Here is a 12,358-nt window from a genome sequence, read left to right on the forward strand (position 1 = left end):
ATTATCTTATATTGAGGGAGTGGGTCTGGTAAGATCCTTTACTGTAATAAAGTATATAGCTCCCTTGCTAAGACTAGCGAGGGGGGCACTCTCTGTCCCCTTCTGATGTCTATGTCAGAAGCTTTCTCTGTCCCTTTTTCACTTTAATAAAACTACTACACAAAAGCTCTTGAGTGATCAAGCCTGGTCCCTGGTTCCGAAACTAAATCTTTGGAGACCACGAATCTGACATCGTAAGTTATCAGTTCTGCCAAAGATCTAGTTCTGGTGGACGACCCCCCGCCACCCCCGACTAAGGTCCCCTTTCTATACAGCACCTTTATTTCAACATCTGAACTCTGACAGCTACCATCCTTATTAACAGCAGCAACTACTCCTGCCTTCCCCTATTCGTCGACATGGCTGCACTTCCTTCCCTTGCATGTGGTCTCAGTGAGCCTCCCAACTCCAGCACCAAGGGCAGCCTTTGCTTCTGGTCTGCTCTCGGCAGATGGCGACTTCCTTCTGGGGGTGCTCTCCTTTTGACACCTGAGGCCCCACCCCCCCAGCTCCCCAACCCACTGGTAGCTTCCTCCATGGGGACCTGCCCTGGGGGGGCTGTCCTCTCAACTCATACTTACCTCCAGGTGATCTCACCAGCCCCAACTGCCAGGCTCACAGATGACCCCAAGTTTCATGCCCCCCACCCAAGACGCACAGTCACTACCTGACCCCTGCATCTCCACCTGTGCACATTAAGCAAACAATAGGGGCAGCAAACACCACGTGCCCCAGATAAGCACGGCTCCCTTCTCCCCACACTTGCTCTCTTGCCCCGCCCATTGGGGTTCACACATCCAGGCGCAGCTCCCTCACATACAACATGCACGCTCAGACATCACCCCTGTGTCCCAAGCATCACCCCACTGGCCTGTCCACACCCGCTTCAATACCCACCTGAGTCATTCTCCCTGACTCTGCCTTGCCCTGCATCCTCCTCTGGGCCGACACTAACTGGGCTCCACTTAGACCTTGACATCCTGCAGTAATGTCCACTCAGGACCCAAGTGGAAGTCAGGCCCTGACACCTGCCCATTCAGAATCTCCCCATCAATAAAAGCCAAGTCTCCATCACAGCCCTCAGGCCCAAGTGGCCTGGTCCCAGCCAGCTCTTTGTCCACATCTGTGACCACTGACCCTGCCTGTGCCATAACTCAAGGCAGCTTCACATCTCGGTCCCATCACCTCCTCGGAGGACTCCTAGACCCCCCATCCACATTGGCCCCTGCCCCAGGCCTCTCTGCCCCTACCAGCTTTGTCTGCCCTGAGCCCTTACTGTTGTCGACGCTGCCATATACATCTACTTGTCTGCTTGTTCATGATCCTTTCCCTTACAGACTTCATGACGTTTACTGCTGCATGACTGGGGCCCAGAACCATGCCTGGAACTCGGCTTGTGACCATCAAGTGTGCACGGAAGGGACAAAGTGGACCTTTCAAGTTGCTTCAGATTCCAACCTCAGCTCTCCAAGACTGGTTACCTCTTACCTGTCCACAGTGAATCCTAGATGGAACAGTTCCTTTGATTCCACCATAATTAGAGGGATCCATCCAGAGAAGAAATTCCCAGCATCGAGAAAAGGAAATTGTCAAAGAATGGAAGATCTCTTTAGAGTGGATGCTAAAAAGAAACAAGACAGAAATCGCTTAAATGAAATCAACAGTCTTCCCCTTTTACTCTACTTTCCTTTTTTTTTATTATCTGTTCACCCTCTACTTATTTAAAAATGAATTTAAAGTGGATTCACATTTTATCATCCCTCAGGCTTTCTAGGGAAAATGATTGGTGTGGCCACTATGGAGAACAGTATGGAGGTTCCTTAAAAAACTGAAAATGGAGTTACCATATAACCCTGCAATCCCACTCCTGGGCATATAGCCAGAGAAAAACATGGTTCTAAAGGACACACGCAACCAATGTTCACTGCAGCACTGTTTACAACAGCCAAGACACGGAAGCAACCTGAATGTCCATCAACAGAAGAATGGATAAAGATGTGGTACATATAGACAACGGAATATTACTCAACCATAAAAAGAGAATGAAATAACGCCATTTACAGTAACATGAATGGACCTAGAGACTGTCATGATGAGTGAAATATGTGAGAGAAGGAGAAATATCATATGATATCCGTTATATGCAGAATCTAAAAAGAAATGATATAAATGAACTTATTTACAAAACAGTGACAGACTCACAGACTTAAGAGAACCAACTTATGGTTGCTGGGCGTAAGAGTTGGGAGAAGGGAAGTTAGGGAGCTTGACTGGGAGAGACATGTACACACTACTATATTTAAAATAGATAACCAACAGCACCTACTGTATAGCACAGGGAATTCTGTTCAATGTTACATGGCAGCCTGCATGGGAAGGGAGTTTGGGGGAGAATGGATACATGTATATGCATGGCTGAGTCTCTTTGCTATCTACCTGAAACTATCACAATATTATTAATTGGCTACACTCCAATATAAAATAAAATTTCAAAAACAAATAAAATAAAATGAATTTAAGGTGAATTCACATTATCCCTCAAGCTTCCTAGGGAAAATGATGATAAACATAATACTAAGGAGACATCTGAGGTAACCAGGAGTGGGAAACAGGGACCAGTGTTGAGAGAACGACAGGTGAGAGCTGCAGAGGGAACCCCAGGGAGTACAGTGGCTCGTCCTCCAGCACTTAGCAGAGCACAGATCACACTCATGTGTGAGAAAAATCACACCAGCCTTGAGTACCTGCTCCCACCAGTGTCAGAGCCTCACACATAGGGGCATGTGGGGCTGTGCTCACAGAAGTCTTGCTTCAACAGAGGTAATAATGAGCCCTAGACTAAACATTGCTCTGGCTCTGACTATAAATCTCAATAAATACCCAAAAGGATCAAACCGTTTTCAAGTAACATAAAGCTCAAGAATATTTACTGGAATGCAAAAGTAGCCGACAGACAAGCCAAGGTTCTTAATGTCTGTCATCCAGTCCTGTATCACCAGGTGGGCAAAGAAGCAGAGAAACACAACAAATGAGAAGAATCTATCAGTTGAAAACAAATCAGAGTTGACATAGATATTATAATGAGCAGAAAAGAACATTAGAAGTTATAATTGTAGTTATTATAATTGTATTTCATGTGTCAAAAAAAACTAGAAGGAAGACTGAACATGTTAAGCAGACTCTAGAAATGTAGGAGACCCAAATCAAGCTTCTAGAGATGAAAACTGTCGTGTCTGAAATAAAAAATATACTGGATGGGATTAATGGCAGATAAAACACTCTAGAAGATCAGTGAGCTTAAAGATATAACAACAGAAACTTATCCAAAAAGAATCACAAAAAGGAAAAAAGGGCTTTCAAAAAATATCTATCTACGGGCTTTCCTGGTAGCTCAGTGGTAAGAAATCCATCAGACAACACAGGAGACATGGGTTCCATCCCGGGTAGGTAAGATCCCACATGCTGCAGAGCAACTAGGCCCCTGTACCACAACTACTGAGCCTGTGGTTTAGAGCCTGATAGCCACAATTACTGAGCCCATGAGCCACAACTACTAAAGCTGGTGCACCCTAGAGCCTGCTCCACAACAAGACAAACACTGCAGTAAGAAGCCGGCGCACCACAACCACAGAGCAGTGCCCCTCTCTGCAACTAGAGAAAAGCCCAAGCAGCAGTGAAGACCCAAGGAAAGGGAATGAAAGTGGAGTCGCTCAGTCGTGTCCGACTCTTTGCGACCCCACGGACTGTAGCCTACCAGGCTCCTCTGTCCATGGGATTTCCAGGCAATAGTACTGGAGTGGACTGCCATTTCCTTCTCCAGTGGATTTTCCCGACCCAGGGATCGAACCCAGGTCTCCCGCATTGTAGACAGATGCTTTACAGTCTGAGCCACCAGGGAAGTCAATGAAGACCCAGCACAGTCAAAATAAATAAATAAATAAAATAAAATTATATATATATATATATATCCATCTGCAATTCTATGCCCAGCAAAAGTATCTTTCAAAAAAAACGGTGAAATAAAGGCTTTTTCAGATACCCAAAGGCAGAAAGGATTTGTTACCAACAGAGCCACACTACAAGATTTGTTAAGGAAGTCTGTCAGCAGCAGGTAAATGGGGCAGATGAGAACATGAGCAAAGGAAGGGGACAGGAATGCTGACACCTGTTGGTGATGTACTCCACGTAGGCCAGGGCGTCCTCCACCCGCCGCTTCTTGGTGCAGAGGATGATGCGGTTGAAGTTGGCATAGACGACCGATGACCCCAGGCGCTTGAACTCAGCGATGAGTCTGCAGACCAAGTTTAGAATCAAAGGTCAAAACATCACAGAGAAAACAGTTAATGGTCCCGAAGCAGAACATATACCTAGAACCCAGAAGTAACAAAGAACAAAGAGGTCTGCACGGCCAAACCCTACCACAGACAAAACCATAGACAAAGGTAGGAAAAAATCTGCAACTCGTATCACAGAAAAATGGTTACTTTTTATCTAGGAAGAGCTCATACAGATCAATGAGAAAAACACAAAAGAAAACTATGGAAAAACGGTCAAAGGAAGTCCAATTTCATTCATAATTAGGACTGCAAATTAAGGGTATACCAAGAGAGCATTTTATCCCAGCAGGTTGTTAGTGGGGCTTGGCATGGGGACATGCATTCCCAATCTGGTTCCCAAGAGTTGGTAGTACAGCCAACTGTACAACCTTTACAGGGAGCTGACAATATTGATTCAAATTAGCATTTACCTCTCTAAATTTATCTGAAAATATCCATTAGACCTGCAGCAGTGTTACTTCCTGGAGATTATTCTAGACATGTTTGCATGACCTCACGCACAAGACCATTCCTTGGTTGGTTACCGTGACAACAAAAGTTATGGAAGCAGCCGAAACATCCATTAGTGTGGTACATCCACACATAGCTCTCCAAGACCTACTGTTAACGAAGACAAGCGAGGTGCCGAATGATAAGCACAGTGTGCAATGACTTACAAAAAAGCAGCAGAGACTCTGCACCATATAGCGTGTCTCTGGAAGCTGTGACGGCAGCTAAGCTCTTCCTGGGCCCCATCTGATCACTATGGACCACTAGCCTAGAAGTGGACTCTTGATCCAGAGGTGCTGACTAGCCATCTTTCTGGTTTGGGGACCAAGGGATCAGCAAGCCTGGAGAAAGCCACTGGCAGCACTCACTGAAGGAAGAGCTTCTTCATCATGCTGTGCAGCGTGCGGTGCAGGGCAGGGTCGTGCAGCAGCGAGGACGGCGACCGGAGCCAGCGGTAGAAGTGCATCACCTGGTTGTCGGCGTAGACGTTGCGGTACTGCGTGATCTCCTTCACCCAGCCCACCACCATGCTCTTCAGGATCCTGCAGGAGGGGGTTCAGAGGGTGCCCCCCACTGTCGCTGGCACCAGCTCCTCACCATTCTGCTGTCGCCTCTGCGCCCTCTCTTCTCACTGTCCAGACTCCATTCCTCGCCCCTCTGTAACTCATCTGCACCCCCAACTCAACACCACCTTTCCGGCTTTTCCAACAGAGCCAGGACAGAGCTGAGAAGATGTGGGTGCCCTTCAAGGAGGTACCTAACTGCTGCGAGAACCAGAAAGAGACTCACAGCAGAGACCTCAAGGGCCCCCTCTCCCTTATGCCAGTCAGGATCCTAACGGACTGCTTCATCACAACTGCCCCTGGTTAAATCGCCCCAGATGACTCTGCAAACGGTATCACAAAGCCAGTATGATGGTTCTGTCACCTGCAGTCTGACTGCACCACCTTTTGGGACTGAACTGGCTGCTTCTCTGCCCAAACAGTCCTTGGCCCTGACTACACCACGTGCATTTTGGCTGCTGAGGCTTTCTTTCCACAAATCCCCTGGCCTGAAACCCCCTCCCTCCAGTTCTGTCCTCTTTCTGTGAGAAGGCAACAGGGTGGCAGTTGTAGAAAACAGTTCTGGAACCACAAGACTTGCTCTTGAGCACCAACCTTTCCCCTCAGCTGCACTATGGCCACAAGCCTGGGCCTCAGTTTCCTCATTTCTACAATGGGTGACAGCCATCTTGCCTAGTGGGGCTATGCGAGCACATGCTCCCTGCCCGTGCCACCGCTGCAGTTCTCTCCCGATACCCACACCTTACAACTTGCACCACTTTCTGTGTGGCTTTACCCATGTTCATATCCTGCTGTGCACCCCACAGCAGATGCTCGGTGAACACCCACACTCCAAGTAAATTGGCGACTTCTTGCAGGCACACCTCTGGCCATAGGAAGCGGGCCAGAAGGCAGCACCTGCAACTGTCACCGGTACCTGCAGGGCGGCACTTGTGAGTGCCACCCGTGAGCGAAGAAAAGAGTCTGGCCCCGTGCTGGTTTCTGACCAGGCAGAGGGAAGCCCCCCTGACACTGACTTAGCTCTCAGTTTCCAAAACAAGGACAGAGGATAAAAGGATTTCTACTGCTCCTTCTGGAGGCAAACTATTGTTCTGCCTTTGGAGAGCTGAGGGTACAAGAACCAAAGGGCAGGTGACGTTCTCAGGGTGGCAAGCCCCTGGGTACCTGAAGGTGTTGGAGCAGAGGGCTGTCTCGTCATAGCTGGCAGGGGCGCTGGCAGCCTGATTGCCTGTGATCATGTCCTCCAGGGAGGCCTGCTGGATCACATCGAAGCTGATGCCAATGCTGTCGGCCCCCTCCATATCATTGACGTGGTGAGACTGCAGGATGGTGTTGACGGCCAGGTTCTGAATATCCAGTTCCACGCACACTACACACAGACATCACCGCTTGTGCACTGACCCCTCCTGGGTGTGGAGCCTGATCCCAGCAAGCACCATCTCAGAAAAATCACTGCTGCTTAGGGCAGCTGACTGCACAGCTCACACCCACAGAGGCCCCCTGCAGGCTCAGCTCCCAGCCCAGTACACCCGAGTGCTCCCACCAGCCCAGAATGGCAACAAACAGCAGGAACAGCAGTCCCTGGTGTGCCTTGCCCACCCACCTGTGGAGTAACAGCCGGAACTGTTGATCTCCACAGGGGCTTGGTCATCAAACTCCATGACGAGCCTGTTGTCGTCGGCCTCCTTCCCACCCAGGTCTGGGCGAGACGTAGGAGAGAGCCAGAGCAGGTGGTTGTGGCGCTGGAGGTGGCGGGCAAAGAAGAGGTCGGAGCCAAAGGTAGAGATGTCCTCAGGCAGATTCCCAACGGGGACGTGGAAGTACCTGCAGGGGCACAGGGTCAACCCCAGGAGTTGAAAATGACTGGGGAATGTCTTCTTGCCCCCAGAGTCCAGTGAGGCCAGTGACAACCAAGACGGCCAGAAGCACCCCTCCCCTCGGCCCACCTGCTCATCTCGAAGGCCTGTGACAGATACGTGTCCAGGTTGAGGTAGTGCCGGATCATGCGCCGGGCTCCGTGGCGCTGCCAGTCCAGGACCCCGTAGCTGATCTTGTCAGCCACGCGGACAGGCACCAGTGGGAATTCCTCCAGGACAGGGATCTCGCCAGTCAGCCTCTTCAGGTCCCAGTTGGACTGAACAGCAATGAGAGTTGGCCCACGGCGCTCCTCCTGAGTGCAGGGAAGGAAGCAGTGAGGTGGACCAGGCCCTGGGGAGGGGGCTCTCACAGCATGGGATCCCGATGGCACTCACTTTGTAGGTCAACAGGAAGCGCTGGATGGCTCTGCAGACGATCTTCAAGTCTGTTTCAGCACGAACTTCAAAAGCGTGTTTCTGTGGGGGCAGAAGCTCAGGGCCCACTTTCTCCAGCAGGAGGCTGTGCTCGGTTGAGTACAGGGCACTGAGGCTGGGCATCTGGTTGCTTCGCACCTAGACAAACAAGGGGTGGGTCAGCCGTCTTCCCGCTGGGAAGGAGGGGCAGCCCTGTGAGTGGACATAGGCGGCAGGGCTACCTCTGCAGATCCACTTCTCACTCTCGCAAGAACAAGGCAGTGGTGGGAGGGAGGAGGGAGCAGGAGCTTCCTACCCGGGGCTGTGTGCCTCCCCCAGCGAGGCTGTCCCATGGCCTGCCCAGAACTCACCGTATCCAGCACAAACACAGCTGCCTTGCGCTGTGAGGGTACGAAGATGCCAAAGAGAGCCTTGTGGCCCTGTGCGTGGTGGTACAGGTAGATGTGGCGGATGCTGCCTGCAGGAGGACATGGCCTGTCACCCTGAGATGTGCAGGAAGTAGGGCCAAGCAAGGGCAGCCGGCACACGCCATACCTGGTTCCAGGTAGTTGAACTGGGCCAAGGAACGCATCTCCAGGTGCTCAAGAGTGAAGGTTTCTGCTTCCCAGCCTGAAAGGTGCCTCACCAGCTGTTTACTGACCACACACATGCAGCCCAGCTGCACCAGGGCCCGAAACACTAATGGAACCTGGAAGAGGGGCAGTCGGGGCTGTGTGAGGGCTGACGGGGGAAGGCAGAGGCCCAGCTGCTGCTGCTGGCCTGTCCATGCCTCGACTGGGTTTGTTTCCCTCTATTCCATTTAGGTGGATCCTTGCACCGTTCAGCTGGGAAAATAATCACCTGAGTCTCATACACGCCCTCGATGTCTGGCGCCGCCAGCTCAGTGTTGATCTCGTTGATATGTTCTTGGTACATGTCCTCTGGCACCGAGTATTCGTAGAGGTTGTAGACCATATTGGAGCGAGGAAGGACTCGATTCACCTGGTGACACCATGTGACAGTGACCTCACCCCACAACTGAGCTAAGTGGTAACGTTTGCAGCAATGCACAGGCAAACACATGTGCACACACTCTTATACACATACATGCATTGTTTAAACAGTCCTAGGATGTCTGCACACAACCAGAGAGTAAAGTCCTATAGCCCATTTCTCCCTATCAGTAAAATTAAAAGGTCTGGGCCTGGCTTCAAGAAGCCGCCTGAGGCTTCAAAAAGTAGACAAGTTCCCAGACTGTGAGGGGCAGGTGCTCCTGCTACATTTTCCTCTGTTCTCTCCTGGGTGTAACCTAAGGGTGCAGGAAGCAAAAACCCAGAGAGAAGCTATGTTTTCGTGGACAGAAGACTAGGAATGGAACCCCTGTCCAGCCAGTGTGGGTACCTTGGCGAGGAGGGAGCAGGAGAGGGGTGCCTCAAGGGGAAAACACCCTAAAGGAAGGATGTTCTACTCACTCACATCACACACATCTAAGAAAGCTCAGAATCCTAGATCATTTGTTCTCTGTTGCCCACTCCTTCCCTGTCCTCTTCCAGGATCCACATTCTGCTGAATCTTCTGGTGGCAACTGGATTTCACCTTTTCCAGAAGCATTCTCTGTATAGCTGCCAGTTACAAATACTCTAGTCTCATCTCCTCAATCAGATGTCATTTGCTCAGTAAATGATCCCTGGGCAGAGCTAACTGGGAGCTCGGATGGAGACACTGGGCAGGAGCCTCTGAGGACGCCCCAGCTGAGAGGAGGACCACCTGCTGTAGGATTCCACATATGTGAAATGTCCACAGCAGGCTAACCTAGAGGCAGAATCTGGACCAGTGCTTACTGAGGGCTGGGAGAGGGGAAAGGCTGCTAAGGGGCTGGGGTTTCTTTGTGGGGTGGTGAAAATGTTCTAAGATTGACAGGGGAGATGGCCGCATAACTCTGAATACACTAAATGCCACTGAGTCGTATACTTTGAGAGAGCTGTATCGCATATGAATTATACCCCAATAAAGCTGTTCACATCAGAAGAACCTATGGAGACAGAGCCCGCAGCCTCTGACAAACGTCCACCTAGCGCTTTCCCTGCTACATGGACAACAGATACAAGAGATGGTCCACCAAGACAATGATACCCGCAGCTTCCTCACTGAGCATTCACTCAGTGCTCCACAGCATCATTTCAATTAATTTTTGCAGCATCCCAAGAAGGTTCTCAGGAGAGATAGAGGCACCAGAACACCTTGCTCAAGGTCACAAAGCTCACATGGTCTTTGTATCTGCAAAGCCTGAATCTGTATGTGGCCTCTGCCATAGTGGAGGCAACCTCAGAGGCTGAGCAGGCCGCTGACCTCAGTGACCAGAAACAAGAGCTGCCCCCCGTACCTTCCGATAGGAAGGGCCCTCCTCTGCTTTGGCCACCCGCTGGTTCACGTAGAACACCCGGGGAATGTTCAGCTTGATGCAGTGCAGGTCACTGCCGATGACAGCCCATACCCTGAACAAGCCAGCCTGGCTGGTCTCACTGATCTGAAAAGGAAACACAGATTGTATAGCACTCCATGTCTCACCCTGTCACAGAAAGCACTCAATACCTGTGCACAGGCCATCTCCCAGGTGGCCTCCAGAACCAGCTCCTTTACAGAGGCACACAGGTAAAGCCCTGCCCCTTCTGCCCCACTCCAGACCAGGTCCCCAGGATCGTAAGCTGGTCAAATACCCCTTCCCATCAGCCATGCTCCTGCCCTCAGGGGTGTCCTGCCCTCCCTCTGATCACTGTCTGCACCTGCACAATCTGCCATGGAAGGTCCAGAATGCTGCGAGCTGTTCTTCGAAAGAAGCCCCCCAGTCCTGTGGAGGGCCCCTCTCGGATGGCCCCAGGCCTTGGTGTGCCCTCTGCCCCCTCCAGACGCCGCCTCTTCTTGTGAGCAAGGCGCTGTTGAGCCTGCAGCTGCCACTTCTTCTTGTGGAATTGGAGCCAGACCAGCCACTCTTCCTGGGACAGGTCAAGAGGAGGAGATGGCAAACAGAGCTGAGCATACAGTGAAACAGAAACACCCTTCCACAGCAACTAAATCTCGCAGCTCCCAAGCTCTGTAAGATCTGGGCACATCATACCAACTTCCTCAGGGGTCAAGCCCCATTTCTAGGCCCCTGCACTACTCAGGAGATCCCACAGGGAGATGGCTTGTCACAGGTTAGGCCTGACCAGCATTCCTGCTCCTCTCTCCCACCAGCCACTCCAGACTCCCTGAGAATTCTTGCCTGGGTGGTTCCGAGTGCCGGAGGCTGCCCCAAAACCTCCTGCCAGGGCATCGTCAGCTCCAGGTCCTGCGATCCCTCTTGCCTCTCACAGTGGATACGCTTTCTCTTGGTAGCAATGGGCACTGCCGAGTGAGGTGGCTTTGTGAGGCCAAAGTCCTCCATGTCGGGGGAGCCAAGGCTTTGGGAACCTTCTGAAGCTTGGGCCATGCCCACCTGCAAAGATCCAAAGGAGCCTTAAAATAGCTCTCTCTCTCTTGATAAATCTCCCTTCTAGAAACCCACCCAAAGTGAACTCCTAAATAAAGTAAAATACTTGAACACACTCATTTACAGACTAACCTATTCTTTTAATATTTTAAAAAATCCATTTATTTGGCTATGCCAGGTCTTAGTTGTGGCATGCGGGATCTTTTTAGTTGCAGCATGCAAACTTTTAGTTGTGGCACGTGGGAGCTAACTTCCTGACTGGGGATGGAATCCGGGCCCCCTGCATTGGGAGCAAAGAGTCTTAGCCACTAGACCACCAGGGAAGTCCCAAACTAACCTACTTTTAAACTTTTAACAGTGAAAAGGTCAGAAAGAAAACGTCACTTGGGTACCACCATTACAAAGTGAATGTTATATTTTTCTGTGTTTGCTTCAGAATCCTCTCCTTTTAATAAGAAATATTGTAAAACATAGGTAAAGGACTCCTCTTTCTCAAGCCCAGCCCCCAAGTGTCTATCACTCCCCGCACATTTTGTACTTTTACTCTGAATCTATAAACCCATAAACTGTTCCTTTCAGCTGCAGTTTTATATGAATAGAGGTACATGGTACACATACTGTGACTTCCTTTCTTTACTCAATGATACATTTTTGAGATTGATCCCTGTTGATACATGTGGACACTGTCCATTCATTCTAACTGTAGAATACTCTATTATGCATATAAACCAGCTGACCTATCCATGATATTCTAAAATGACGAACTGTTCATTTCCACTCTTTCAGAACCAGAAACTGGGTTCAACAACCATCCTTTCACGTGCTGCCTGAAGACCTGCTTACACTCCCATCAGAAATACAGACAAGATCCTATTTCCCCACGTGTTAACACCTGATGTCACCACACTCATTTTTTTTGCTGTGATGTGGCATCTAAATATTTGATTTTCCATTTACCTAATCAACAGTGGGGTTGACCCTGGGGTAGACAGTCTTCTAAAATGACCCCAATGACCCCAACTCCAGTTGTTCACGCCCTGTATGACTCTCCTGAGTATGGGCTGGACCGTGACTGCCCTGCCTTTAATGAAGAGATTACAACAAAAGTGACAGGACGCCATTCTGAGACTAGACTATAAAATACAGTGACCTCTGCACTGCGGGCACCCGCTCTGGCTGATGTCTAGGGCC

The 12,358-nt window shown here is 50.2% G+C and overlaps 1 protein-coding gene across 2 annotated transcripts in view; it reads right to left on the bottom strand.

Annotated features, from left to right (window-relative positions):
* The window catches only part of POLE (DNA polymerase epsilon, catalytic subunit), a 61,062-nt gene that overhangs the window by 13,199 nt on the left and 35,505 nt on the right, over nucleotides 1–12,358 (bottom strand). For both annotated transcript variants that reach the window (XM_027567138.1, XM_027567140.1), the window contains exons 30-42: nucleotides 10,961–11,173; nucleotides 10,482–10,691; nucleotides 10,082–10,225; nucleotides 8,560–8,700; nucleotides 8,254–8,407; nucleotides 8,070–8,176; nucleotides 7,681–7,857; nucleotides 7,375–7,598; nucleotides 7,032–7,252; nucleotides 6,593–6,797; nucleotides 5,234–5,407; nucleotides 4,205–4,330; nucleotides 1,528–1,660 (exon numbers count right to left, since the gene is read on the bottom strand). In XM_027567138.1, the coding sequence (XP_027422939.1) occupies nucleotides 1,528–1,660; nucleotides 4,205–4,330; nucleotides 5,234–5,407; nucleotides 6,593–6,797; nucleotides 7,032–7,252; nucleotides 7,375–7,598; nucleotides 7,681–7,857; nucleotides 8,070–8,176; nucleotides 8,254–8,407; nucleotides 8,560–8,700; nucleotides 10,082–10,225; nucleotides 10,482–10,691; nucleotides 10,961–11,173 (2,229 nt within the window). The remainder of the gene's footprint in view (nucleotides 1–1,527; nucleotides 1,661–4,204; nucleotides 4,331–5,233; nucleotides 5,408–6,592; nucleotides 6,798–7,031; nucleotides 7,253–7,374; nucleotides 7,599–7,680; nucleotides 7,858–8,069; nucleotides 8,177–8,253; nucleotides 8,408–8,559; nucleotides 8,701–10,081; nucleotides 10,226–10,481; nucleotides 10,692–10,960; nucleotides 11,174–12,358) is intronic.

Source organism: Bos indicus x Bos taurus, chromosome 17 (assembly GCF_003369695.1).
Source record: "Bos indicus x Bos taurus breed Angus x Brahman F1 hybrid chromosome 17, Bos_hybrid_MaternalHap_v2.0, whole genome shotgun sequence".
NCBI classification, from domain to species: Eukaryota; Metazoa; Chordata; class Mammalia; order Artiodactyla; family Bovidae; genus Bos; species Bos indicus x Bos taurus.